Source organism: Xiphias gladius, chromosome 9 (genome assembly GCF_016859285.1).
Source record: "Xiphias gladius isolate SHS-SW01 ecotype Sanya breed wild chromosome 9, ASM1685928v1, whole genome shotgun sequence".
In the NCBI taxonomy this organism is placed as follows: domain Eukaryota; kingdom Metazoa; phylum Chordata; class Actinopteri; order Istiophoriformes; family Xiphiidae; genus Xiphias; species Xiphias gladius.
In genome coordinates, this window is record NC_053408.1 from 8,127,973 (window position 1) to 8,153,076 (window position 25,104).

General features: G+C 41.5%; 1 protein-coding gene across 3 annotated transcripts in view; it reads left to right on the top strand.

Moving 5' to 3' along the window:
* The first annotated feature begins 1,473 nt into the window (after nt 1–1,473).
* LOC120794095 (disintegrin and metalloproteinase domain-containing protein 12) overlaps nt 1,474–25,104 on the top strand; it is a 74,659-nt gene continuing 51,028 nt past the window's right edge. For all 3 annotated transcript variants that reach the window (XM_040134757.1, XM_040134758.1, XM_040134759.1), the window contains exons 1-3: nt 1,474–1,670; nt 12,960–13,081; nt 15,233–15,306. In XM_040134757.1, coding sequence (XP_039990691.1) covers nt 1,565–1,670; nt 12,960–13,081; nt 15,233–15,306 — 302 coding nt within the window. In that variant the 5' untranslated portion in view covers nt 1,474–1,564. The remainder of the gene's footprint in view (nt 1,671–12,959; nt 13,082–15,232; nt 15,307–25,104) is intronic.

Genomic DNA, 25,104 nt, shown 5'->3' on the forward strand with positions numbered 1-25,104 from the left:
AGGGAAATACTCTTTTATTTCCATTCATATTCGATCCTGACAAAAAAAAAAAAGTTTTGAGAAACTGGGGCCTCTGAGCATCATGACAGTGGGATGCAACCCTATGGTTCCTATTTCAAATGGTGTAAGGCAACAATATGTGCTGCTGTGACTTAAACCTTCATGCTGGGAGAAATATCTTACCTGAAATGCCATTATTTAAATTTTCTCCCGTGGGGAAGAAAACGCTTTCAGGAAATCTGCCTACCACACACACACACACACGTATTCATAAGAACATCTGTGTGTGAGGGCCGTGCAGGCTAATGTTATTCAAATTGACACCCAGCGTGGGCTGCTACAGTATGCGTGCGTCCATCAAGCTCGTCGGGTCAAGCTGAACAAGGGGATACGAGAGAGAGGCCGGAAATTAATGGCTTTGCCTCCAAAATAAAACGCTAGGTTTCGGGCACTGTGTCCTGCCCCTTCAAAACGCTTTTTTTTTTTTTTTTTTAAATAACAGTGACATACGGACTCAGTTGAACTTCCGTAAAGTGAAACTCCATCTGTAATTTGACAGAAGAATCTTGGCCGAGGGTCTGCGGACCAGGGCTTTCGCGACGACACTTCACAAGTTCTGACGGTGCAGCGAAAAAAAAAAAAAATGTTTTCTTCGTCGGACCAGCCGCGGTTGGAATTTGAAGTGACATGAAACTCAGCGATTGTCGGGCATTGTCGGGCTTGATCTAGCGAGCCTAATGATGTCCACGTGGCCCACGAGCCTTTCCCCCCCCCGAGCTTTCCCCTGCACCTCACAGGGAAAGCACAGTGAAAGCTCCGGGGGGGGCACATCGAGTCAAGATTAGTTTGAATGATGCTTTTCTGTCTGTCTTATAATAGACAACACACTTTAGATAAGATAACTTTTTTTTTTAACCAATATTCCTTGAAAACTATTCTTTATTTTAATCTTACTGTTCAAACGTGATTGCCAAAGGGCATCGCAACGGTAATGTGTTTGAAATTTTGAACCGGAAGTCGTACCTTGTTTTGTTTTCTGCTAAGGCGAATCCGTCCGCTTCGGTGACCGGTCGCGGCCGAGGGCTCTAGGACCCCGCGGAGCGTCTCGCTGAAGCACATGGTCCCCGCTCATAAGACAAACACTTCTCGCCAAGTAATTGCCCCGGAGTTGATGTCATTCCGGTGGGCGACCGAGACGGCAGCGTCTTGTGTATGTTGCCGGTGTTGTCGTCGCTCGTTTTCATTCACATCTCTCACTTTTTTTTTTTCTCCCCCCTCCCTCCCTCCTTGCGCGCTGCAGCTTGTGACTTGGACGTCTTTGAATGGGGAAAGCGCGCGGACTTGAATCAGCTGTCCTCGGGATTTCCGAAAGCACCGCTCGCATACTTGATCATATTTCAGGAAGTCATTTTATTTTTTGTGGGGGGGGGTGGTGGGGTGGGGTGGGGTGGGGGTGTTGGGGGGGCTCGATTGCACATCAGCTGTTGTGTGACTGCGATCGCATGATGGTTGCGCTGCAGTGAAAACAGAAAGCCCAGTCCCGTCCACGCATCAGCCGGGCACCATGAACGCCGGGAGCCGGAGCCTGAAGTTTGTTATTTTGACAGCACTTCAGGCTTTATCTGTGTCTCTGCTGGTGCGCGACGGCGTGCTCTCCAGATCGGCTGAAGGTAAGGGGCGACGAAGGGGCAAAGTTCTCTGGCTTTTCCTGCTAGATCAAAGATCCATGCGCAAAAAGTGGCACACCGATTGCCTCCCCGGTTGTCTCGCGTCAGATTTACAAGAATGACAGTCCTTTCACCTGCACGCACGAGGCGGGAAGCTTTTATGTGTTATCTTGAGATGAACCTGTCTGCATCTGTGCGGTTTGCCTGCCCCGTGCATCATGTTTTTATGAAAGCCTTTTGTTAACGCAGATGTGCAGGACGTCTTTGGGTAGAGCGAAACACCTCCAGCGCGGGCAGGGCTTTTCTAGATTCCACGCCTTTCCCTCGTTCTCTCCGACAGAGCTGTACGTTGAATCGCGGTACGTAGAATTGGAGCTCGCCGTCCGCCCCGGGAGCTCTCCACAGGAGCAGAGACGCTGTGTAATTGATGATGCTGAAACTCTCTTTGGTAATCAGTGGTACAACTTCAGGCATTTCGCTGCCGCTTTAAGCATACTTTAGTTTTTCAAGGCACTTCAAAACATACTTCATATATATATATATATATATATATATATATATATATATATATATATATATATATATATATATATATATATATTTTTTTTTTTTTTTTTTTTTTCAATTATGGAGGAATTTCTAGGGTTATTTCAGTGGCAAACATAAAATAAAAGTCTCACTGTTGGTTTGAACTTAAGAAGTCAAGTGGCTTTTTTTTTTTTTTTCTTTTTCTTTTTTTAAACCTGTATATTGACTATGCTTATTTTGTTCATCACACCATGGCAACAAGTGGAAAAAGAGCTGCTTGTGAGCTCTGGGGAAATGTTCAAACGTGATGTAAGAGTGTGCTTGTGTCTGTGTGTGTGTTTGTGTCGAACTGTGTCTGCAACCCTTGGGGCTCGTGGCTCATGACATCTCGGTCATGATGGGATTCAACAAGGACGCTGCACACGGTTTCAGGAACCATGGGCGAGCGGAGGAGCTGCACTTGAGTGTTGGGAGTCTGCCGAAAAACTTTTACATCTGAATACACCGGCAGTCCAGACACTCAGTGTGCAATCCTGGGAATTAATTACCGGCAAGGGCAAGTGTGTAAAGCTGGGATTGAAGCGTGAGGAAGTTGTTCATTTATTCATCAACAGTTCATCATCATCATCAGAGGTTGGCCTTGATGCGTCTTTCCCATGGGTTCAGACTCGCCAAAAACCATCCCTGCCAGTTCATTTGCATGTGGGGCTGTGAAAAGTCTGAGCAGATCTCTATTGGCAGGATATTCACCTGCTTTGGGGTAATTCGGGCTGACTGAGATAAATGGATGGAGGGCGCGGTGTGAGCAAGTGCTTGTTAACACCCACAGGAGATGGGGGTTAAATTCAGAAGACGGAAATAATCCAATTGTGCGAAATGCAGGGCAATAGCTGACCTCTTGTAAATGCTGAAATCATCAGTTGATGTTCAAAATGCCTAATATGCACTCTTTCAGATGTGATTTGCTGTTTGTCTCTGTCTTCTCGTATCATTTCGACTTGAATGTGCTTTGAACTGACAAAACAAGAAATTTGAAGATGTCAAAACTTGAGTGGAATTTTTCCTTCTCTTTTTTCTTCTTCTTCTTATGTCTTTAAACAAACAAAACAGTTACTCTATTATTGAAAATAATTAGTCACTGCCCTGCTCCACGTTAAAACATAATGAGTTGGAATCATTCAGTGCTCCCTTTTATGAGCCTCTACTTTGTGTCCGGACTGTGCACTTTTGTCTTTAGTGTCAGAATTTAATAAGGCTTCTAAAAAAAGATCTCTTTGCCGTGTCATGTTTTTATACATATTTCATGACACCGCTCCTTGAGCTTTCTTGTCCGTCTTCTCCCGGTTTGTCTTGTGCATGTGTCTGTCCTAGCTGGGGATCATTTGTCAGTGATTTCCGTCAATGGTTAACACACTTAGCGAGAGACAGTATTTACTAGCCAGCTGCACTGCTTCAGCCAATATGACTGTCTCTGCCTCGAGCGCTGCATGCAGCCTGCGTATTGCACGCTCAGACTAATGAAAGTTGAGCCTAGAATATATTTTTGGACCATAGTAAAACATTCCTTTAGTAAACAGTGTCCTCCCCCAGGGAGACATTATCACCATGATGTGACCCATCTCAAGTCAGAGGCATTTAGTATCTTTTCAGTATGAATGGATACAGATCTTCCAGATGAGTTGTTCAGGATATTTAAGACCCAGGAGGCTGGTAAGAAGAGCAGGCCAATTTGTGGTTTTGCATTAAGACAGATCGATCAACCAGTCGCTGTGTTCCGCAGTGGGGATATTTATATAGGAGGCGGAAAATAGCTAGACTTTGCTTGTGCGGCCTGACCCCACATGTGTTGCATTAATTTCTTCGAAATTCGCTTTGGACTCATTTGACCCCCCTAACAAAAGTTTAACACACAAGCTGAAACCTGACGCTGCCTCTGGGCTTTCTCAATGGACTATCACACCCAGACAGGTCACAGTTGAGCTCTGCACGCCTCTCCCAGAGCGTCTTCTCTCTCGTCTGATCAGAGGGCCCAGTTGGCTCGGATATCCCTTGTCAGTGTCAGATCTATCTGGGTTAGTTCAAGTTCCACCCCATCAGTGTTTCACGCAAATATCCCTGACAGTTTATAAACCTGTTCTGGTCGGTTCTTGTGTTCCGTTTTGCAGTGCTATTAGGTGTAGCACAATGAATGTTTAACATTTCACTATAAGAAAATGTTATTTTGCATGGTGGTTGCCTAGCATACCATACCATATATTAAAAAAGGCCGGATAGCTGTTTTCTCTGGCCACAGTAAGAACTACACAACGAGACGAATACATGCTGGTTCACTGGAATGGAACTGAGCTAATGTTGTTAGTTTCACCTGTGCTTCTCCTGCTACGACAAGTGAAAAAGTGAAAAAGGTCTGTTATCACCTTTTTTTTAAAGTTGTCATGGGTAACATATTAGCGGACAGTTGTGTATGTTCTAGCAGACCCGGAGAAACATTAGCATTCATTTGAACACATGTTTCTGGTGACTTTATGCTTGCCTTTTAAATAGCTCAAAGGTAGCTAGTTGCTAACTTTATCTGCTGAGCGTACAGTGGGTTTGTCAGAGAGTTTTTGCTGAGAACGTCTGAATCTCTCACTGGAAATGTAATAGATGAGACAGAATGATAAATAGAACGTGTTTTTTTTGTTTTTTTGTTTTTTTTTAAACGTAATAAAGAGCTAACAGAGGCTAAAGCTCATCTGAGGGGGATGGCAGATTTGGGTGGAAAATTCTGTGTGGATTTGAAAAAAAAATGTCTAAGTGGAGCTTTAATGTTGCTGAATTCTCAAGTATATTGATATATTTTGGCGGTAATGTCCCTGATGAATTAGAGTGAGTCAACAGCCCACAGAGCGACATCATCTCATTTCCAATGTACAGGGAATGAACTCTGTGTAAAGATGTGGCTCGCTTGCTGAATTAAGCCAAATTAAAAAGCAATAGCACATTTTTTTGGCCACTTGGGGGAAGTAAACCAAACTGCAAAAACAACACTGACAAATTATAACCATAGAGAGATGTTGTGGTGTACGTGTCGGCATTCATGTGAAGGTCTTTCTTGCCAACTGGTTAATATTAGTCCAGTATTTACTCTCATCTTAGCTTAACACGTAACACACGTTAACACATAACTTGTTGTCATTTGATCCATTGTCAATATTTTTTTTAAAAATCATTGGTGCAGTTTTAAGGCTATTTTTAATAATCACCCCTAATCACCTCTTTGACTGAGGCTGAATTTGATAAATATCGAAGCAGTTTTAGCCAACATCATCGTCTGTCGCACATTTTTAATTTACAGGAAACTAAAATTGCACTTTTCACATTGTCCATGTTAATTTATTAATCTTTTTTGTAACTTGAAAATCATATCCACATCTACCTCTTTATATTTCTTCAAGAACTAAATTCTGGCAGCTTTTGATACACAGTAAAACCGCTAAAGTGTGGTTGGCATTAAGCACTAATGATATTAAGAGAATAGGAACCAGTTGCAATTCCAGATGAACACACTACTACACTTTAGGTGCCAAGGGAAACTTTCCCCAGTTTGACTAGTTTCCACGTGTGCTTGCAGTCATTGTCTTCCACTGAGATTTGAAACACAGAATTATGTGTTTGCTCCAGATAATCTATCTTCCAGCCTGGCACACACCATCCGCCCAGATTTCACCTCCGCATTCTGCAATGAGAAGGGACAAGCCGCAATATATTTCCTAATAGTCAGACGTGTTAACAGGAACAAGACCGGTCACCTCCTACCTGGGTGAGTTTCTAACCAATTGGCCAAAATGAAGTTCTGCTGCTGCCAGTTTCTTTGTCTGAATCTGTCAGAGTTATGTTCCCCAGGAAGACCTGTGATGTATTTTTAAGTGAAACATCAAACAGCTACACACAGACGAAAGTTTCAAGTAGAACATTGACCAATCCAAGTTCGTTCAAAGTTTGGGCTGGTTGTTTTCAGGTCGTCAAACACCGAGTGAAAAGAGCATTTCTCGATTTTTGTATTATAAAATATCGAGCGCTCAATGGTCCAATAACCAAACATACTCAATTTACAATAATTACAAATTCTCAGCAGTGGCACGGAGTCTGGGAGGTGTCCTGGGGGAAAACAAAAACTAATTAGTGTGCACAATTTACCATTTTGAGAACACAAATCATTAAATTGAGAGCACGAATGACTAATGTGAGAGTACAAATTATTAGATCGAGACACCTCTCAGGATCTGTGTGTTTGCACAGCCAGAAACAGCTAATGTTTTGTGTTTTTGCTTGATGAAATGACTTAAGAAAATGGAATTTAAATATTAAAATTGCTTTTTGCATAATTTTCTCAAGATCAACCAATCGATTAATCAATTAACTGTGTCAGAGCTGATCCAGTTTTATCAAACGCTGACAGTGGTCGTTTTTGTAATAATCCTTGCGCTATGTGACTTTTATAGACGCTGTCTCCACCGAGGTAATGACACGGTTGCCACTTCATACTGCGTGATGACATGGAGATGTGTGATGATAGAGCAGCTGGCCCCGCTTTTCTCTCTCTCTCTCTCTCTCTCTCTCTCTCTCTCTCTGCTAAGGTTTGAGGTTCTGTTTTTTCGTTTTTATGTGCTTTGAATGTGAGCCAGACATGTGCTTCCCATGACAAGAGTTCCAAGGAGTTACAAGCTTTCACACAGCTCTGCTCCAGAAGCACTCCGTCTCCGACCTGTTGCTGAGGCAAAGGGGCTCCATGCCGGGCAGTGAGCACAGCCTTTGCAGCGGGGGGGGGGGTCTTAACGGTGTTACCCGTCGGGGGCGTAATGGCAGTGGTTTCTGGGACAACATTAACCTCCTGCTGAGCCAGGGAAAATTTTTTGCTGCAGGACCATCTATTTCCCATAGAGTAATTGTGTCCTGACATCAGGCTTTTGTGACGGTAAATGAGTTCACTATACACGGTGGCCGTAGAGAGAGACAGACAGACAGAGCGAGAGCGAGAGAGAGAGCGAGCACACAAAAGAGCTATTTACCAGCAGAGGGAGTCCAGTGTTACATGGCTTGATTATGACCGTAGATACGCTCTAAAAAATCATTTGCCAATAAATTCAACCATTAACAACTCTCACTGCTGTGACTTTTGACACACTGCTACCTTATTAGGTTTTATTTAAGTAGACCCTCTTTCCAGTTTGCGCAGATTTCTATTACCATGATGTCACCTGCAGGTTTCTCTGCTTCCTAGTGCAACCCTCAGGGTGTTGACATAATGTCCCCAAACTGGGTCAGATATTTACTGTGGAGTCAAGCCAAGATTACCAGGCACTTTTCACCTTTGCTCTGTAATCCCTATGAACCCTGCATTATTGCTCAACCAACAAATTACAGGGAGCAAGGCGAAGATTAGTTGGTTAGGTGATCAACAGGTCATTAAGTGCCTGCTTCTTGAATGTGAGAGTTTGCTGCTTTTTCTGTTTCATTTAGGGCTGGATTTAGCAACCATTTTCATGAATGATTAATCATCCGATTATTCTTAAATATATTTTTAAGTCTATAAAGAAAAAAGTGATGACTTCCCAGGTGACGTCTTGAGACAGCTTGTTTTGTTCCACAGGAAAAAGTAGTAGATCCTCACCCTTTGAGGCACTAAACCAACAAAGGTGTGGCATTTTAACTTAGTAAATGACTATTAGTTTAGACTGTTGGTTGATCAAAACAAGCAATTTGACGACATGACCTTGGGCTTTTGCAAGATGATATTTTTTGACATTCTATAGAATAAAGGATTCGTTCATTAATCAAAAAAATGATAGTCAACAATGACTAGTTACAGGCCAAGAGAAGATGAGGAAGAGAAAACGATAAGGAGAGTCAGTGGAGTTCATTGCTTTTGTCTTCAATGTCATTGATGAAAAAGTGTCTGCTTGATGGGTCTTCCTCTCAATGTATCATTCATCATTCCATTCCAATCGCTATTCTGTGTGAATTAGCATAATTTGCCGACCCTGATTGGCCATAAATTGAGTTTGTGAAGTGCCTGTCAATCACCCATTATTAAATGAACAATGGCCATAAACTCTCACCAACTTTTCCCCCCATGCGCTGATGTCAGAACCAACTTTTGGCTCAGAAACTTTGCTGGATCATGTCCCCAACTCAGTCAGTACTCTGATTAAAGCCATCCACTACATCTGGATAAAAATATCTGTGGATACATGCACTAGATGCTGAAAAAAGTGACTTCCATGTGGAACCAGGGAAAGACATGTCTTTTTTTTTTTAATTTATACCTTTTTTGTCTTTGTTGGCTCATAGTTCTATGTGAAACTGTCCAACTTAAACTCATCACTGCCCTAATTAATTCCACATGCTCTTAATTCAAGCCCATTTCCTCCTAGAGGTTTGACTATCAACTAAACAGTGTCCACACACATGTCAAACAATGCTGGAATAATCTCAAGTGTGTCTCTTCCGCCCTCGTTTTTGTAATATTTTGCATGTCAAAGACTCTCCTTCCAGAGGTGTTGTTTTTCTTTTTCAATCTAACATGTTTACAAGATCGGAAAGAATTGCTGTCAAAGTGACTTTGGAGTGTGTCCTTGTGTGCTTTTCTTTTGCCAGCCATCAGGCAGCGGTGACTGTGATAAGGGGTGCTCCTTATTGATGTTTACACACATGTGTAGCCTGTATCCCATCTCAGTGAGGACCTGCTCACATGTGGGGGGGCACGGCCTCATCAAGTGAGCAGATGAAAAGAACAGCACGCCATTTATGTTGGAAAAGCAAGAGTGTTATGAATACATTATTTCATGGTTGCCTGTCAAGGAGTGAGTTGTGGTTGGTTGCGAGAAAGCAGGCTCTGGGGTTTAATAAAGCTGTACAGTTGTTGATTTGTTTTGGTGAAACAGAGTGAGTGGGGGAAAGAGAGGGGCTGGAGTTGTGAAAGAGCAGTAAGAAAGGGCGTCTTGAGATCTGCAAAGAACTGAGGAAGTTCATCTGTTCCCTGGGACCAGCAGCTCCATAGCCTGTGGAAAATGCATTAATTTGGGAACATTGATAAAACCAGGAAATGATTCACTGTGAAAAGCCATCGGGAACTGTACACTGCCCCAGAAAGTAATGCGTTTGGTGAATTTCACGTCAAGACAGGTTGAAACAGGCCAAAATTTTGTTGAAAATGGAATGAAACTTAGAAATTGAAATGCTGTTGAAGCAACTGTTATATCTTACCTGGGCATCTAAAAGTCCCAGGGTTAATTTAGGCATCTCTTGACATGCACATCACCAAGTCATTGCTTTCCATGAATGTGTGCTACAAAATCCCAACCCGCGGGCCAAGACTGCCCCGAAGGGGTTGCGAGATGATAAGAGAGCAAATTTAGGAAAGCAACAAAATCATTTCTGTGCAAAATACTGTTTATTTTCTGATGTAGTTCCAATCTTTTTTTCTCTTGAATTACTTGATTGCTTGACTTGATTTACTCTTCGTGTCTCTAAAAATTACCCTCATAAAACTGGGGAAAATTACTCTTTGATTGATCTGCTCATAACACACAGACATATGAAACCAGTGATGATGGGCGACAAGAAAGCTTTGTTTTATGGGGTCACGAACTAAAAAGCCCAACCGCCGACCTAGACCACAGGTTCCTAGCCTTTTAGTTTTGTGATCCTTAATGGCCAGGCAACGCCTACCCCCTCATCACAAGTTGCATATGTTTATGAGCTGTGAACAGATTAACCAAAGATGTTCCTTTTTCAGATTGTTTCAGTGTAGTAGTTTTTAATCCTGAAGAGGTTAAACCGTGAAACATTTTTCAAGAAAAAGGCAAAGATTTGAGAAAACTTAGAAAAACTAAAGATTTTTTTGTAGCAGAAATACTTTTTCTTCTTTCCTATCTTGTTCATCATCTTGTGACACCACAGATTTATCTTATAACCCCTTGGGAGGTCCCAATCCCCAGGATGGGAACCACTGACTCAGACTTTTAAAATTTTTTCCATCAGATTTAGCCTAGTTTAGATGCCTAGATGCCTTTTTGACCTGCAAAACCACTTAATGCTTACTGTGAATGTGCTACACCACTTTTTAAGCTACAGCAAATCAATTATATACAGTATTACAGTGTGAAAACAACAAAACAATGGCTGAACATATAGAGTACATAATCTTTTTTTTTTTTTTTTTTTTTAACAACAGTGCTAGGGAAAGCCAAATTTATTGCCTTATTCAGTCATATTTAGTCTGTGTCACATTTCAGTCACCCAAATGCAAACACACACACACACATTCCCATGTACACAGACATACAATCCTCCCACCTAGGATCGACTTTATTAAGGCAATATAAATGGCACAATCTCTCCTTGTGTACACTGGAGCATAAAGGGACCTGATCGTGGCCAGAACTCTGCTTTATTAAGACCTCTGTTTACACTCTCCTTTATTGAACATATAAATAAGGCTTCAGGTTCTGGTCCCACTTTTACCGCTCCCTCAATGCTTATGGTAGCTCTTATAACATTCTAGTGAACAAAAGCCACTTACACACTGCACACACCACGGCCCCGCCTCGCTCCAACTTTACCAAATGTCTCTCTCGAGCATGTGGAAAAGAAATGAGCCTGCAGACTATTTCCACTAATATAATGCCATTTATAAGAGGGAATTAAACTTCATAGCACAGCGCATTAACAAAATAGTTATTCACTTGCGGACTTTGAAGTCAGGGAACCAAATTCTGTATGGTTGTGAACCTCATCTTCAAAAGTTGACATGGAGCCTGCCACAGAAAAAGCGATGGCCGTTCCATCTGTGTGTGTGTGTGTGTGTGTGTGTGTGTGTGTGTGTGTGTGTGTGTGTGTGTGTGTGTTAGCTGGGTAACCTCAATCTGGACATGACCTTTATCTGTCCCAACTTCTCTCTGTTTTCCCCCTCATCTGTTGTGTTTATCCATCTGTATTTTTCTCAGAGGTTGTCATGCGTTCCCTTACTCAGCATGCCCACCTCCCCCAGACGGTGTGGTTTTCTAAGACTAATGAAGGCAGGATGCTTCTCCCGCTGTTGTGTATGTGATGCCGTCTCGTCCTCGCCGGAGCCTGCTTCTCATCATCAGGCTGGAGCTGGATGAGGACTGCTTAGCTGGTCACCTCTGGCACTCTGCTATCAGCTGGAGCGGCTCTGTGATGAACTCCAGAGTGGTGGTTTCCTGAGAGGAGAACCAGAACAAAGCTCAGCTGGGGAGCGTTATGCCTGACCTGGGTTATTAAGGCTGGATAATAAGCAGACTCAGCAAATTTAGCTGGGTGAGTCATGTGAGAGACAGAATGGATGGGAACCTCGACGGAAGAACCTTAAATCTGCTGGCAATAATAGTCAGTGATGAGTGTGTCCCCTTGAGTGTGTTTTGTGTATAGATATGTCTTCGAAATGCGATTCAAAATTAAGAAGGAACAAAGTTTAAATTTCTAAACAAACCATAAATTATGCTCAAACCAGACACATAACTTCTCCAAAGTCACTGACATCACCCTCTAACTAAATCTGTTTCCCTGCTGTTTGGAAATGCTCGATGGAGCATCAGTGGAAGAAAACAAGAAAACATTCGATTTAGGATGTTTGCACTGAAACAAATGGTGCCAACAACCCCTGCTGTTTTAGTAGGAGACCCAAGTTCTGAAATGGCTTGCCCGCTGAGGGGAACTGATTACTGCAGGAACCCCGTTGACAATGTCCTACTGTGGCTCACCATTGCATTCTGCCTCTCTGTGTGCTCACGATATACTTTTTAGAGAGATTTCGGCTTCTGTCTCAGTTATAAGTGGTAGGTTTATTTAGGATAGTGGCTTTTTTCCGCCTCTTCATTTCCCGACGGCACGCTCGGGGACATTAGTATTGGATTTGGGGACAAATATATTCTTAAATGACTGGCAACACACCAGAGCTTCAAGAATTGTGGCCATTCAGAGGCTCCGTTAAGACCCTGTCAGAACAGAGAGAGAGAGGAGATAAAAGCATGCTGGGAACAATGCCCCAAAGCTACTTCTAATCCCTGCACGGCATCCTGGACACTAGCCCTATGTTAGGAGCTATCACAGCAGCTGCAGCAACCCCAGCTCCTCTTTGCTCAAAACTCCCTCTTCCTGAAGAACTGTTGAGCTTTATGCAGCTTGAGTGGCAGAGGGGGCGGTTACGGCTTCACTACGGGCTAACAGTTTTCATTGCTTGATGCCTGAGAGTGCTGATTAGTGCTGTTGTATTCATGTCTTTATGGCAGAGGAGCCGGGCTCCATTCTACTGACAGCCAGTGAAAGGGAGGTGAACATATGTTCAGGAAGGTTTAGAATGTACTGGAGATGGCGTTTTGTCAGCACAGACAATTGTTAGTCATGAAACACAAAAACCTACAGAGAGCGTTAATAGTGTGTTGTGACATAGAAAGTCCATCACATACAAATACTGTGATTTTGTTTAAGTGACACTGTATATTACAGAGGCATCTGTACTGTCAGGCTGTGTTCTGATGTTGCTAATGAACACTAGGCTCAGGCCTTTTAATAGTGGGGAGGAATTCATTATCAGTATTGTTTTTGTATGAAACCAGTTTAGAAACTGTTCCCGTTCTTTGCGTCCACAAAGATGCACGTGGTCTGCTTCTACAGATGCAGAGAGAATTTAGAGTAAAGGAGGGAACACTTTGAATTTTTCTTTGTACTCTTATGTGGTATTTATATTTTCTTTTGCAGGAAATCTTTTGAGCACGACTGTTCAACACAGATCAACAGCAAAGCAGAAACTCTATGGGACTACAGTACCTCTTCAGCTTGTTGGACAAGACTGGAAACCAATCAGCCAGCTCAAATCCCAGGTGAAGATTGCTCTGCTTCTTTAATTTGTCTGTCCTACACTGCTCCAGGTATCTTGACACTACTGAGCATAGTGTCATGAATTTTGGTATTGAAATTCATGGTCCCCCTGCAGATTATTCCAAATGATTCTATTGACCTCTTCATTTTTTGTCTAGTGCGATCAGGTCGAATTTTATTTTTATGACATTTGCTGTAGCATTAGGTCAGAATTTCCACCTCTACTAAAGCTTCTTATTTTGGACACTCCAGAGCTTTCTTCATGCACCAAAAGCACACACGATGCTGTACTTCATAATCCCACAAGCAAATTGCCATGGAGTTTGTTGAACACATTCATGTTCCCAAGGGGATAAACCATTTTGATCTCAATTACCCTATGGCCCTTTGTGTAACGGCACCCTCAGGGTAAAATCAAAATTTTTGGCCCCAGTGCTGGAAAGTCTCTTAGAATAGAAAACTTGTCAGTATGCATTTTGTTTTGTTGTGTGGGGGCCAGCCTCTAGAAGCTATTGGTAAATCTTAAATCTTTCAAAATAAGGGTTTACTGTTAAACCTGTTGCACAAACATTTAAACCTGGATTAAATCTCAACCAAATGAAATGCCAAAAAAACAAATTAGACTCAAGTTTTACTTTGCATCTTAAATTTAGGACTGGATTGCTGTATATCTAATCAGCAGTGTTAAATGCAATAGACTGTAATGAACTAATCTTAGTTTGGTCATTTCTGTTTAAATGTAATGCGAATTGAAGTAAAAATCTTGGATCAACAAATTATAGGTTATCCTTAAGATTCATGGTGCATGTAAGTCTTAATGTAATGAATCCTGCTCATATGTCAGAACTAAGAGTCAGCTAAGTTAAAGATAGGACCACATACAGTCATTGCCTCTTTGTGTTCAGTTCAGTAAATTTCAAGCACAGACAGCTGTACAAAATCTTAGAACGACAGTTGCTTTTCTGGAACATTAATGATTTCAAAATGTTTGAAATCTGGGACCCTTGGCTCTGTTTGGTGTTGTAATCCCAGACTTTATAAAAACAAAGTACATGGCGGCCATGCAGACTTAAAAACACAGCTTGAGTTTCCGGGTTGTGTTACTGAGTCGGTTCATTTGTGGATTAATTTTTTTTCTTGCTTAACCAAACAGAAAAGGTGCCACAAGGTTTCTTTGGGAACTTATTACCCGAAAAAGAAAACAAAACCTCAGTTCAGCCAATGGAATACCTTCAATGAAGGTGAAATAAACTGCTAATTTGAATATATTAGTCTTCTAATAACAACCCCAAACATGCAGGGTGGTATGTAAATTTTCCCTGAAGTTACAAATTGCAGTTGTCATAAACATTAGGCAGTGTGATAGAGGTCAAAGTATGCATATAGAAAGCTGAGTGAACAGAAAATAGAAGGAAGTTTATTCCCTTTTAGTTTGTGCAATGATACCGCCTAAACCCTTAAGTGTTCTGCTTCCATATCCTCTTATGATCCACTAGACATTCTTCTCCACGTGGGGTGACGGATGACTTAACCCAGAGCAGCGCTCTTTGCTACATTTGACCGGGATTGAACTACGTGCGTGAAATGTGTTTGTGTGTGTGGGAGCCCACTGATATGGAGAATGTAGGACAGAGGATTTTTTTTTTTTGTATTTCTTTGCCTGAGTGAGAGTGCAGCACACAGGGGAAGATAGGTTATGTGTTGACGTGTGGGTGTGGGTGTGTGTGTGTGTGTGCCTGCGTGCATGCGCACATGCGCATGTGCAGCCACATTTGTTGCACAGCATGACTGACAGAAGTGATGTACAAATCGGTGCCACTTCATCTGACTCTAACAGAGACACGCGGTGTCTGTCAGTGTTGTAACTCGGGGATGCGAAGAGTCGCGGCTTTCAGCAGGATTAATGTCAGATGGAACAGAAACATAAGCTAATTCTCTCTGCTCGTGTTCTAAGACACAAAGTAGCTTCATAAAGATTTCCAACTGCTCTCATCAATTGAAAACAGTGGTCTTGCATGTTTATGGCCACACATTGCACCAATTTGAACATTTAAACTAATGTTGCAGCCCAAGTCATCTTTCCTCATTCAAAATGCTGCCTGACTCCAGAAGTCACCTTTCTCATCTCCCCCTCCTGTCTGTTGTCTCTTCAGAGTCACCCTGAATCACTGAAGCTCCTGATTGAAGCGGAAGGTGTGCAGCTGCTCTTGGCTCTCGAGAAAAATGAGTAAGTGTTCCCTCCATTCATACTCGGCCTAAGCTTGGAACAGAGTGCTTTCTAGGGTACAAATGGGTGACATATGCGCTGCCCAGGGGCTACAAACCGGGCTGTAGCCAAGCCGTGTGTCACACATAACAGCCAAGGGAGGGGAGGACGGAGGTTTTTCTCCCTTGCATTGCTAGCACAGGCATGGCAGTGTTCTCTGTGCCTTGGTCTTTTCGTGTGCTGAAACAAAGACTTGAAAGACAGAAATTCCTGAATACATCAGCCAGACATTGATGAAATCTGACATCTTCCTCCTTCTTCTCCCTCGATCTTTTCATTTGATCTATTGGTATAACACAGGGGAGAAGGAGGCTTTGTTTGAACACAGCACACACCCAGCTCTCTGTGTAGTAAGATACTATCAAAATAGTGTCAGTCAAGAGACTGTCAAGGACGGGGAACATCATTTGAAAGATCAGGTTATTGGAATAGGTACACTTTGACAGAGACGTTGCTCTGGATCTGTTTGGTGGAATATTTGTCATCTTTGAATTTTTACGCAAGGGGCTTGACTGAATGTGGCCTCAGACTCAGACAGCCTCCGAGTCGAGTGTCTTGCTGAGAAGAATGGGACGTGATTGATGGAGCAATATGTTTTCCATCCAGATCTGCTGCCACACATGAGCAACCAGGAACAAGCGGAGCTTTCTGTGTGATAGAGCGAAAGAGGGAGATGGAAGGAAAGAGAGAGAGCGAGCGGATGGGTTATTATGCCACAGTCCGCCATGAATCTCGCTTGTTTTCCAGGTTTAATATATGTAAATTCCACCTGCAGACTGTGGGACAAAGCTCTCAACACCAGCGACCGCAATTCTGTGGCTTACCTACTTTGAAAATATTTTGATGGGAAATCATACTCAGTCTTCCTGTCGAATAACATAACATTCCTGCTTTGCACAGGTGGGGATTTTGCAAAGCTGACATGCAGATTGTCAAATTTTCACCGACCCCATTTATAGCACAGAATTACGTTCTCTTACAGGAAAAACATTTCATTTCAAAATAAGGACTAAACTTTTCCCTTGTGATCCGCTGCAGTGGAAAAACACCTTACATTCCCATGCATCAAACACACGATCCCCATCCAGCATGGCTGTCATCATTGTCCAACAGCATTAAATGTGAAGTCCACAGTTTAGCTCGAACCCCGAGCCAAGAGGAACAAACAGACGATGGAGAGGTACAAGATCTTTCTAATGAGCTTGAGCATGATGGAAAGACTTTACTCAAACAAACCGCTGTGCATTCCAAATACCAATCTGTCAGAATTTACTCTCAACACTTGCAGCAAGTCTGGAAAACAATGTTTAATTACTGGCAAGGGTTAAATTTCCATTGTCGGTTGATTCTCACACCCATCTGCGGTAAGTCAAAATACTGCTTCATAAAATCTAAATAGAAGCTACTTTATGCCATGCATGTTTGACAAGACGAATCAAAAATTGCGTGTGGACTTGAAGAGGATGTGTGTTATTGATTGAGTTTGCTCCGCGGATCAGTGCAACAAAGCCAGAGCTGAACCTGCTGTGTTGACTTGAATTGAAGGTTCTTGTCTGAGGTTGCTGGCAGACTGGCTGCGGGCTGCCGATGAAATCCAGTTGTTCAAACACAGTCGGCATCTGTAGAGGAGGGGAAAAAAAACCTGGTCCAGAATGAAATGATTTGAATTAAACCCTGGATTTATTTTTGTTTTCTCAGGTCTTTGTCAATAAATATCACTGGCAACAAAACAGGAGCGAGGTGTGCTGTACAGATGAACACAACCATTTCTGCTGTATGTAGAGGTGAACACACCCTCAGTGTGTCTGAACTCACATCACCCCTGCAGTGTAATAGAGGGTAGCAAAGGTTGCCCAGGAAGGCTGGGGTGCATAAAAGTTTTATAGCAAACAACTTGAAATAATTAGGTTTTTGTTGTTTCTGTTTTCTAGGAAGGCCATTGCCTATTTGTTGCAAAACCTAATTAATCCTTATTTAACTCAGTGTATTAAACAGCTGAACTAAAGGCCAAAAACAATAGAAACAGCCAATCTAACTATTTAAAACGCATCTCTTAAGTCACTGTATTATGTTATTTTGGCTTGGTGACTGAGTTATTGCGAAGGTTAGAACTTTGACATTTGAAGGTCTTATGTTTAACCTTCAGCTTGATCCCTGTTGTAACCGTGTTGGCCCAATAAACCAAACTTCTTATTAAAAAGTCCAGACAACAGTTTTAGGGAACGAAACCCATTCAGATGTGTGCAAACTTAAATACTAAGATCTGAGCAGCAGCATAATCTTACAGAGAATTCAGACATTCTTGCCTTTCCAGTTCATTTTACACCAGCGGCATGCTGAGGTGTCACATGCCATCAGCCCGTTTACGTTACATCAGTAACTTTAACAGAGACAAATACTCTCAAAATAAGTTATGAACTATGGACTAGAGTAAGTTACAAGATATCATATTCCTCTTTGGCATCCTCCCAGGTGACAATGTCCAGCTCAAAAAATAACAATGTAAGTGTAATATTGCAACTGTTACCTTGTCTTTTGTATCTATATATGTGTGTACGTGTGTGTGGATAGATGGATAGATGGATGAATAGAGAGATAAGAGATTTATATATCAGATATGGAGATAGAGAGAGGGAGAGAGATAGAGATAGAGAGAGATATAGAGAAAGAGAGATAGATAGACATAGAAAGATTTCTATCTATATCTATATCTGTAGATCTGAAAAGATGTCGGCTATTATAGATGTCTACTAGTAACAAATTACCAAACTGATGGTGAACTGTGCAGTGTCAGTGGCACCGATGAGATTTGGAAAGCCTGTAACATGATGAAAACTATTCTTCATAGTCCAAAAAGTGTTTATTAGCCAGATCTTTGGTGTGCCTGCTCCTTGGCATGGAGGACTGCGGAAGCAGGAGACATAGGCCTCAGATATTCCTACAACATCCCCGGCCACCCTTTAACAGCAGCCTGTTGTTAGGACGGAAAGGGCGCCTGTTGCCTGGAGCAACATGTCAACCATGTGAACTGGCACTCCAAATTATGGTTCAAAACATGGCTGCGTGGAAGATCAAGGTCCTCTCCATGTGAAAAATACTACCATTTTTATGCAACCATGAACTGCTGTTTCTTCAGATTCAAAAACTGCAATAAAAACATTGCTTGGGTCGATACTGTCATCCAAGTGCTTTAGATTACAATTTTTTCAGTATCACATCAAATCAACTTTTCACATACATTTTTGTGAGCATAAACACGACGTCACAACATAAAGGGCATTCTCTTTATTATGGTCATTATCAATTGGGGCCTCATGGGAAATAGTCAACACATGCTTTTCTTTTATGTTAATTGTTATAGACAGTACCTTGATTTTAAGCCACCTGTATTTTTGTAAGATATGTATTTTTAATCATTAACTACTGTAATGATTCGATGTTATCAACATGGAGGTAAAAATAATAAAATGCAATTCCTGCAAGTGAAAATTTAAATTTAAATTAATGTAATTTCAGTTGTTTTATGTAAAATGCACATCAAACATCTAACTAGCTCCATCCCAGTGTTTGCCCAACAATGCCACTCATGCTCTCCTAGATGCACACCATTCAACATCATATATATATAATTATACATCCATTTACCATTTCATATAAATGTATTCATTTCTTTTTTCCATGTATTCAGTTTCTTGCCTCGATTGGGGGAGAGAAACCCTGAGGTTTGTGCATATCTAGACTAGTGGGTATGGCAGCGCTCTTGACCAAGCTGTTCTAGCAACTGCTACTGCTTTGTGGCTTTCAATGGGAGGCCTCCAGGCATGTCAGGATTATTCCCAAGACGAGCAGGCAGCATGCTCTCCATCCATGTTTCCGTTTCTAATGGACTGGAGGATCACTGAAAGGAGTCCTGGGGCTGCCCAGCTGGGTGGAGGATGTTCTTGATTGCCTGCACTTGGGGTTTCTCCCTGCTTATCATGTTGTTTAGCTTTAAGCATAAGAGGCCTAAGGGGTTGGTTATCCATCTTTTTGAACCTTTCGTCCTGCAAGACAAACAGACACAAAGGAGCACACACAGATGCACATATGCACACACTTTTATCTGGCCTTTTCCCTGGACAAAGGGCAGGCAGAGGATATGTTTCCTGAAGTGAAAGGCCTGGCTGCAAACTTGTTTCTATCTCTCTAGTGTTCGGAAGGACAATAAAATTCAGCCTGGACAGTATCCAGACACAATTTGTCCCAGTTTGCGTATTTGGTTTTAGGGATGTTATTTAACTCCATATCTCAAACTGACTGATTCTGGCCTGTGACCTGTTGCTTCTCTCAATTAAGATATCCTCGTGTCTCACTGAAAACATGGACAGGAAACAGCCTCTCCAGGGAACTGCGCTAACAGAAGGCTAAAGACGCCGCACAAATAACCAGTCCTTGCTGGAAAAAAAGACATCGCTGACCTCCTTTTGTAGAGTTATTGTCCTCGGCTGCTGAGCCACACACAGATTGTTTAAGGAACGTCAAACCCAAAGACACCCATGTGTATCAAATCCTTCCTCTTGTCATTAAGCCAGGTTTGAGACCAGGGGTGTGTCAAATCATTCCCCAAGTTAAGTCAAGTCATAAATAAAACAAGATGAAAAGCTTACTCAATTTGAACAGCTTAAAATGTGTTTATTACAAGTTTGAATGTAGGTAATAACTACATCATCATTTTTGCATGATAGTGTTTCTGATCATGCCTTGCACACATTCAATACACTTTTCTCTGCTGCAGCTCTTTTCTTTGATGGTCAATTCTTGTATTGACTGATGCGACGTTTGACCGATAAAATCATGTTTCAGGTGAAATCTCAGATCATTAGTTGTTTTATTAGTTCATTGCAATGCACATGATTGGTTGACCCAAGTTAGCTCTGACCTGGACCAGTTTTTTCAGATGCATTGTTTTTGGTTTCAAATATTTCTTTTGTGAAAAGAGTGTATACCTGGAGTAGATTTAAATCTCTGAATGTAATATGTTAAATGTCAGTAATGCGAGTTCAGAAACTGGTATTAAGTTTTAGACCTTTTATCAAAGTGTCATGTAACACACCAACAATACAAAGTACAAAGAATTAGATACTCTCAAATCTTAGTTTTAAACTTTCAACACTTGTTATGAATTGTGAATGTGATTTTAATTCATAATCAAAACTCAATAATGGTCATTCTTCTTGATCAACACTAGTCAGCCATTCTCTGATGATTAACTAATGATTCATAAAAATAAAAAGCTTCCTCTTGCTGAGATCCCGTTAAGTATTTTGTTCCCGTAGATACCAGCAATCCCAGCATCTTTACATCCCCTCATTGTAGAGCCGGAGTGAGAACATGTGGATAAAGAAGAGCACAACATGAGAGAGGAGGGAAAGATTTAACTGGTGATTTGACGTCTCCATCCACTAAGGCATTTCAGCTTGAAATACTGCATGTGCTCTTCCTGCTGTGCTCCTGATATCACTATGGAGATGACATCTAATTACAGCCTTGCTCCTTATTATCTTACAGCCAATTGGTCCCGTTCGTATCCCCCGTCAGGGCATAATCGGCTTGTTCTCTGACCTAGTAGCCAAGCATACCCATCATAAATAGAGATGTATAGACAGATAGATAGTGGGCGAATGAGTCATGGGCAGGCATGTACTGTGCATTATAGTGAAAGTCCTTGTGGAGAGGGCAGAAGCAGCCCATTCCACTCACTAACCCCCAGCATGAACAGGCATATATGAAAAGATGCAATACTTGATTATACTGCATGCTTATACCGATGCTTATTTATTTTCTTGCTTACAAACGTACACAAACTTTCTGTCATAAGCAAAATTCAACCACACACATACACACACCATGCTCTAAAATTTATTCAGACCCATCAAACTTTATTTCCCAGCAAAGGATGCACTGAGGTTAACTCTAGCCTTTGTACCTTTCTTGTTACCCTTGTGGCTGCAAGGCCATGATATACTGTGATTCATTAGTTTCAAAGACAAGCCTTGGAATTGGGCTCGTCTCTGTCCAAAGCCTGCGCCTTTTAACTGCTCCCTTCAAAAGGAAATTTTTTTGGAAGGAGCTTTCGTCTTTTGAATTACCTTCTCAGAAGCTCCAATTATTTTCCGGCTTAGAGCAGTAATTAATAAGGTGGACTCACCACTCCATGTTCCTAATTAATTAGGAGGCACCCAGTAACACTGGAAAGCTCTAAGAATGGCTTGTCCCTTCCCTCAGGATGGCGAGGAGTGAGATGCAAATGCATAGTATCCTTTAAAGTTCTGTTTTGTGTGTGTCTGTATAAATGCGTTTTTACTGGTCTGAAGCCTTCGATCCCAACCAAACCTTTAAGCTCACTTCAAAGCCCGAAGCCCAACGACAATTGAAACTATTCACCTGATGCCACTTTTCAAGGCCCCTCATTTGGCCATTTCTGCTCAGACAAAACTATAGAAAACATCTAAATAAGTACTTTAATTTAGAATCAATTCTTGTTATAAATAAAGTAGCGTTTTATCATGTGAGCAGCCCTTTTAAGATATCATCACTTTATCTATTATCTATCTTCTATTATTTTTCCTAGCATCTATGTTTATCTATCCTTATTTATCTATATCACTTCTTTGAAAACACCTTGGAAAACTGGAAATGTTTTTTTTTTTTTTAATTTAGAGTTCCCCGAGAGACATTTTTTAAGACATATAAAAATACTCAGCTTTGAATAATACTTTGTCTGATGTATCTTTTCCATTTAAAAAAAACAAAAATCTAGCATCTACTCCTTCTCCCTCATTGAAAATTCAGTGAATATGTGAATCTGTGAATATGCAAATATATGTCTCCTACTTCAACTTGTAAATTGCTTTGGATAAAAGCGTCTGCCAAATGAGTAAATGTAAGTTTCCACCACACGCGTCTGCAAGTTGTATACACGATTGGCTAGAAACTAATTTTGATGTCACAAAACGTCTCGTATGTGCACGTGTTAAACGCCGATTTAAGGTGAGCACAGCTCTTCAGTGGATGATTCTGAAGATGGTCTTCTAGTGTCAAACTGCGCATCCATTATTCTGCGCAGTGAAAGTCAAACAGTATAGTCAGAATAAGTCACTAGAGAGTAGAGTGGAGGGGGACTTTAAGTACAAAACTAAAGAAAATTAGTGAGTGAGTGACAGCCTCAATGGCTTGTTTTTTGTTAAAAAAAAAAAAAACAGAACTTTTTGTGCCTGATAGAGGTCCTCCTTTCTCCACTCTGAGCCTTTTTTCCTGACGGACTACAGGGGTCTCAGGACTCCAGCTGGTAGACTTATTCCTCAACCTCCCTGCCTCTACCATAAAGTACAGAGGCAACTGAAACCTACTCTAAGCAGCAGTTTCTCCCGGGGGGGGCAAGCCACCACTCACCTTCACCAAAGAGCTTAGGGTCCTGCAGATAAATTTGAGGTTTACTGGGTGCTGCTGTGTAGGTGGTGCTCAGGATTTTAGAGACAAGAGGACTGTTTTTGTGTCTGAGAAGACATGACAGCAAACAGAGAGACAACTGGACAGCCCCTCACCCTGTTGTTTTTACATTTTTTTTGTATTTGTCATCATGCAGGAGTCCTTTCTTGCATTATTATCAACCTGGAGTGCAAGATTTTGGTGTTAAAGTAACAACGCCATGGCTTAACATTATCCTGTGTTTGTTTTTTTTTTTTTTTCTTTTTTTTTTTTAACCAGTAAATGCCAGTCTGTTATTTTAAACAGGCGCCTGTGCGTCTTTTAGGATAAACTGCATTAGAAGTTATAAACAGAGGGGATTTTGACGGTAGATTAGGCTGCGTGTTTCATTTTCGTACCGTTTTATGTAACTTCTGTCCAACATTTAATAGAGCATAATGTAAGGCTTTATCTGCAAGAACATTTATTGCAAGACTTTTCAATATATTCCAGACGGCTGATTAAAAAAGCAAATACACATTATTTTCTTTATTTCCAGCTCTCCATCCATCTTGTGAATGCTCAAAGAAAAATTCTTTTCCTTGAGTATGATCATGACCACTTAGTTTTTTTATCCATGTATGCCTGCTCTTTACTCCATAACTTGATCAGACATAAATGTGTTATTTAGATTGGATTTGCCATTACTGAACAGCATGCAAAGCTAATAGCGTTACATTTTGTTTTGTGTCCCTCTGCTGAAATAACTTAGAATAAGAATATTCTTTTTTGAATATGAAAACAGAATGCTGGACCTTAAGTCTCCAAAGCCATGATTAGTTAGGTGGCTTATGTAACTGTTGCTACTGTTGCTCTTGTTATAACGCATTAGGACAATAGAGAACACCTGTTGCCATCTATTTATATATCCTGTTGCAGGGACATTGAATTGTATAAATACTGGTTGCACACTTGCACAAAATGTGTTGTTGTTTTGCTAGCATTTTAGGTTCTGAAATTAAATAGAAAAATGAATGAAATTTCATTGTGCCTTGGCTTATTCACTGTGAATATTTGATAAATATTACTAAACTTTTTTTACATTCAGTAAACAGCACAAGTGTATGACACAATAATTAAATACGAACTGCCACAAATGACTAGAAATAACCATGATGACATTGTAACATGCAAATATTACTTTATTAGAGAAGGATTTTGTAGGACTGAAGTTAGTTTTAGTATCTGTTAGCCGAGGCACTCTATCTTCATCTTTCTTTTGTATGCCGTTTCCCTCAGGATATTCGTCTTTCTGTTCTTCTATGTTTGCTTAAATAGGTGAAAGGGGGAGATTGTGAGCCACTCTCCATAAATTCAAGTGAAATCTCATTTTCTCAAGGCTCTTGGGTGCCAGAGGGAATAAACCAAAAACCGCCAGAGTTTTTGACCTCCATGGCTGCTGACCATAAAGATAATCAGTCCAGCTTCACAGTCCTGGCTTCCATCCTCCCTCTGACAGACAGACAAAAAGATTCGCCACAGTTACAGTGTGAGTTAATGTCTGCTGGGAGGGAACGATCGCTCTACTTGACCTCCATCCTATTCTCTCACAGTCGACTGACCTTCCTGTGACCAGCACTCCCTGCGTGTGGGGTCACTGACTGAGTGAAGAAGCCACGCATGGTCATCAGTCAGGCCGTCAGATTTGGGCTGAAGGAAACCTGTCTCTTTCAGCTAATCTAGGAGACCCCCCCCCCTTCTGTTGCCCTACACATGCTCACACAGAGCAGTGTTCTTGTGAAAAATGAAGGCTGGATGGAAAGCAAAAACAGCATCCGCTCCAGTTGACTAGCGCAGCAAAAAACACCAGCAGCAGTTTCCCCTTTTTGCCCTATAAGGTAGGATCTCTGCTGATAAACCTCTCCAAAAATGGTGAATTCATCTTAATGTTTTCCTTTTGTGTTCCTGCTTTTGACTCATTTAAAACTTCAGATCCGCACAAGACTCAATGGGAACCTGTGTAGGAGTTAGAGTTCAGATGTCTCTGTCATCGCTAAATTTAGCGGCGTGATAAAGGGAAATGGCGCAGAGAAAGTCAGGGACCTGGTGCACTGAGTGTTTACCTGTCTCCATGACATGCAGAAAGCAGATGCTTTTCGTTTCCCCTCCCGCTCGCCGTTAAGGTTATGACTCTGAGGCCCCACAGTGCTGAGAGATGGACACACAGGGAGTAGACGGAGGCAGAGGAAGGATGTATGATGACTGGATTGGACTGTTTTTGCTTTGTCAGATGAGGTGTGAAGGCAGTCCCTC